Source organism: Ostreococcus tauri (genome assembly GCF_000214015.3).
Source record: "Ostreococcus tauri WGS project CAID00000000 data, contig chromosome 03, whole genome shotgun sequence".
In the NCBI taxonomy this organism is placed as follows: Eukaryota; Viridiplantae; Chlorophyta; class Mamiellophyceae; order Mamiellales; family Bathycoccaceae; genus Ostreococcus; species Ostreococcus tauri.
Genome location: NC_014428.2, coordinates 936,265 through 939,497, shown reverse-complemented (window position 1 = coordinate 939,497; position 3,233 = coordinate 936,265). Strand labels below are relative to the sequence as shown.

At 60.3% G+C, this 3,233-nt stretch overlaps 2 protein-coding genes across 2 annotated transcripts; one reads left to right on the top strand and one right to left on the bottom strand.

Annotated features, from left to right (window-relative positions):
• Nucleotides 1-57: 57 nt before the first annotated feature.
• Nucleotides 58-1,521, top strand: OT_ostta03g05640 (Major facilitator superfamily domain, general substrate transporter; the record flags this gene model as incomplete). The annotated part of the gene is made up of 1 exon (XM_003078421.2): nt 58-1,521. One exon carries the CDS (start codon nt 58-60, stop codon nt 1,519-1,521), a length of 1,464 nt encoding a protein of 487 aa, XP_003078469.2.
• A 138-nt stretch (nt 1,522-1,659) lies between these two features.
• OT_ostta03g05630 (Carotenoid oxygenase) lies at nt 1,660-3,233 on the bottom strand (the record flags this gene model as incomplete). Its single annotated transcript, XM_003078420.2, has 1 exon — nt 1,660-3,233. A coding segment is annotated over one exon (1,574 nt), but the record flags the coding sequence as incomplete, so codon positions are not given.

Sequence of the window (3,233 nt, the reverse complement as noted above, 5' to 3'; positions counted from 1 at the left end):
CGGACGACGGGACGGGACGACGGTGAACGGTGGGCGACGACGGTGGAACGAGGGATGATGCCGTCGCCGAGGGAGCGCGTGCGGTCGCCGAGAGGGGAGGAACGGCGACGGTTGGTGACGCCGCGCGGGACGGGTTCGACGAGCGAGTTCTCGGTCCCAGAGGTGCCGAGACGGATGTCGGCGCGAGAGGCGTTGACGAGAGCGGCGTTTCCGGTCTTCGTCGCCGCGCTCGGGGCGTTTTCGTTCGGGTATCACTGCGGTGTGGTGAATCCGGCGTTGGAGAATCTCGCGAGAGACATCGGAATCGCGAACGACGTCGCGGCGAAGGGCTCCGTCGTGAGCGCGATGTTGCTCTTTGCGGCGGTCGGGTCGTTCTCCGCGGGCGGCATCGCGGACGCGTTCGGACGCGTGAAGGCGTTGGGGCTCTCGGGCGCGGCGTGCGCGCTCGGAAGCGCGGCGTGCGCCACGGCGACGACTCTGGATGGCATCCTCTTTGGACGCGCGCTCGTCGGTATCGGGGTGGGTTTGGTGTCCATCGTCGTTCCGATGTACATCAGTGAGCTCGCTCCTCCCGAACATCGCGGGATCTTGGGCGCCGGGCCGCAGTTGTCCATCGGGGTCGGGATCCTCATCGCCGTCGTGCTCGGGCTACCGTTTCAGGGAGACCAGTACTACGCCCCGCCTGAAAACTGGTGGCGAATCATGTTTTGGGTCGCGTGCATCCCCGGCGTCGCCCTCGCCGCGCTGGCGAATACGATTCCGGAATCCCCGACGTGGCTTCGATCCAAGGGTCGATTCCACGAATCGGACGCGGTGGAGACGGCGCAGTTTGGCGCGACGCTTTCGCGAAGAAACGATGACGCCACCGACGGCAAGATGGCGCGGTGGACGGATGTTTTAACGGCGCGATCGAACCGTCGAGCGCTCATCACGGGGGTGATGTTGTTTTTCATTCAGCAGTTCGCCGGGATCAACGCCATCATCTACTTCAGTACGAGCATCTTTGAGAGCGCCGGGATCACCTCAGCCGTCTTCGCCTCGATCGCCGTGTGCGTGGTCAACTTGGTGGGCAGCGTTCTTGCCACTGGATTGCTCGATAAAACGGGCAGAAAACCGCTTTTGACGTTTTCATTCCTCGGCATGGCGATCTGTTGCGTCAGTTTAGCTTTGTCCGCGGCGAATCCGCACATGTTTATGGCGCCGACGCTCTCTCTCATTTCCGTTCTCGCGTACGTCTTCATCTTCGGTATGGGTGCCGGTCCGGTTCCGGGACTTTTGTCTTCGGAGATCTATGCACCCGCCGTGAGAGGAAAAAGCATGTCGTTGTGCTTTCTCTCGCACTGGATCTTCAACTTTTGCATCGGCCAGGGCTTCTTGCCCGCCGTGCAGACTTACGGGGCGCCCGCCGTGTACATGCTCTTCGCGGTTTTCTCGCTTTTTGGTTTCATCTTCACCTCGGCGTACGTGATCGAGACGAAAGGGAAAAGTTTGGAGCAAATCGCTGCCGAACTCCATATTTAGCTCGGCAATGTCGTCTTATTGGAATCGAGCACCGTGTGTGCACACATTGTATCCTACCGGTACGCTGAGACAGCGCGGTAGCACTGTACATGCAATTCTACATCTCTTGTTTCAATAATCGTTTACAACCAGTGCGCGCTACATTTTGGCTTTCGGGACAAACATCCCATGTAAGCCGTGCGGAATTCGGTTCGACAGTGGTATGACACACACCGGACCGGCCGAAACGTCTACGCAATCCAGCACGACGATTCGTGAAAGCCCAGCTGGATTCTCGTCCGAGTGTTCCGCCACGAGACCGACCAACCAGGCATCGTCCTCGTTTGCACCCTGCTTCTTCGGTACAATTACGGGCTCTTCGCAGAAGGTTCTGTTACCCGCGTACCACTTTTGAAGCTCACCCGTCAGAAGATCGACTCGCACGTACCCGAGCGGCGGGCCGCTCACGCGCACTTCATTACTGAGCGACGCGTACACGTATCTGCACTCGCGCTTGCCCTCGTAAAGGGGCGAGACGTGTGGATGATCTATGCATAGATCTTCGCATCCCGGTGCTGGCTGACGTTTGACCTCGCCAGTCATGGTGTTCACCGAGTACATCCATAGCAACGTTCTCGGGATGTTGTTAAAATCAGGGCTCAGCTCTGTGGCCACCGGAAACGGCCATGGATCGCTCGAGCCCCACTCGCCTAAGAAAACTCCCGGGGCGAGCTTGTCCCATCCGGCGGTGTAGACCGTCACCCACTCGTCTAGCTCTTCCGCCGTCGCGGCGCCGCGACTCAGCGGCGGTCCGTCGTGCGCGAGCGCGACGTGAATTTCAAATGACTCTTTAGGACCTTCAACGACGATCGGCTGAGGTTTGGGCTGCGATTTCGTCGTCGTCGAACGAGGAATCAAGTGCACGAGCAAAGGCTCCTCGGGTTGCGAAATCAAACATTCGCCCGCTCCCTTGACGCCGGCGAGGTACGGAAGCGGATCAATACCGAGTCGGTTTTGAATCATCACGTACCACTTCTTCGTGACGCCAAAATCATGCGGCGCCGCCTCGCACCCCTCCATGACGTAATTGCTGGACCCCATCTCGTTCCAGCTCTCGTCCCACTCCCAGTGCGTGATTTCGACCGCTTTAGACGTGATGCGCGATTTCCATCCCCAGCCGCACAAGAAACCGGTATTGGAGTCGACGTGCGGATGCGCGGTGAACGCCCGCCCGCCCAGACCGGCCGCGCGCTCGATCATCGAACCGACCGGCTCGGGTAACCCCAAGGTGAAGTACTGTCCAGGATCCAGGCGTCCGCCCAAATCGTCCACGCCCTCGGTGTCCAGCGTCGACCCGTCCAGCTCCACCGGTTGTCCCGCCTCGTACAGCGCGAGCACCTTGTCACCCCACGACAAAATATTCGTGTTCGCCAGGTTCTTCGTGTGCAAATCAAACCAATTCGCCACCGCCCCGCCGTCTCGCATCGTTCCGAACGTGCCTCGGTACAAAATTTTCCCGGCGCGCTCCTCCTCGGAGAATTCCCGCCCGCGCACGAATCTCGACCTAAACGCCACCGACGTCCCATCCTCCGAGAACTCAAATCGCAGCGCCAACCCATCACCGTCCAGCATGTGCGCGTACGCTCGTCCACCGCGTTCGAACATCCCGGGTCCGATTCGATAGAGCGTTCCGCCTCGCAACTCTCTCGGCGCCGCGCCCGTCGCGCGCGCCT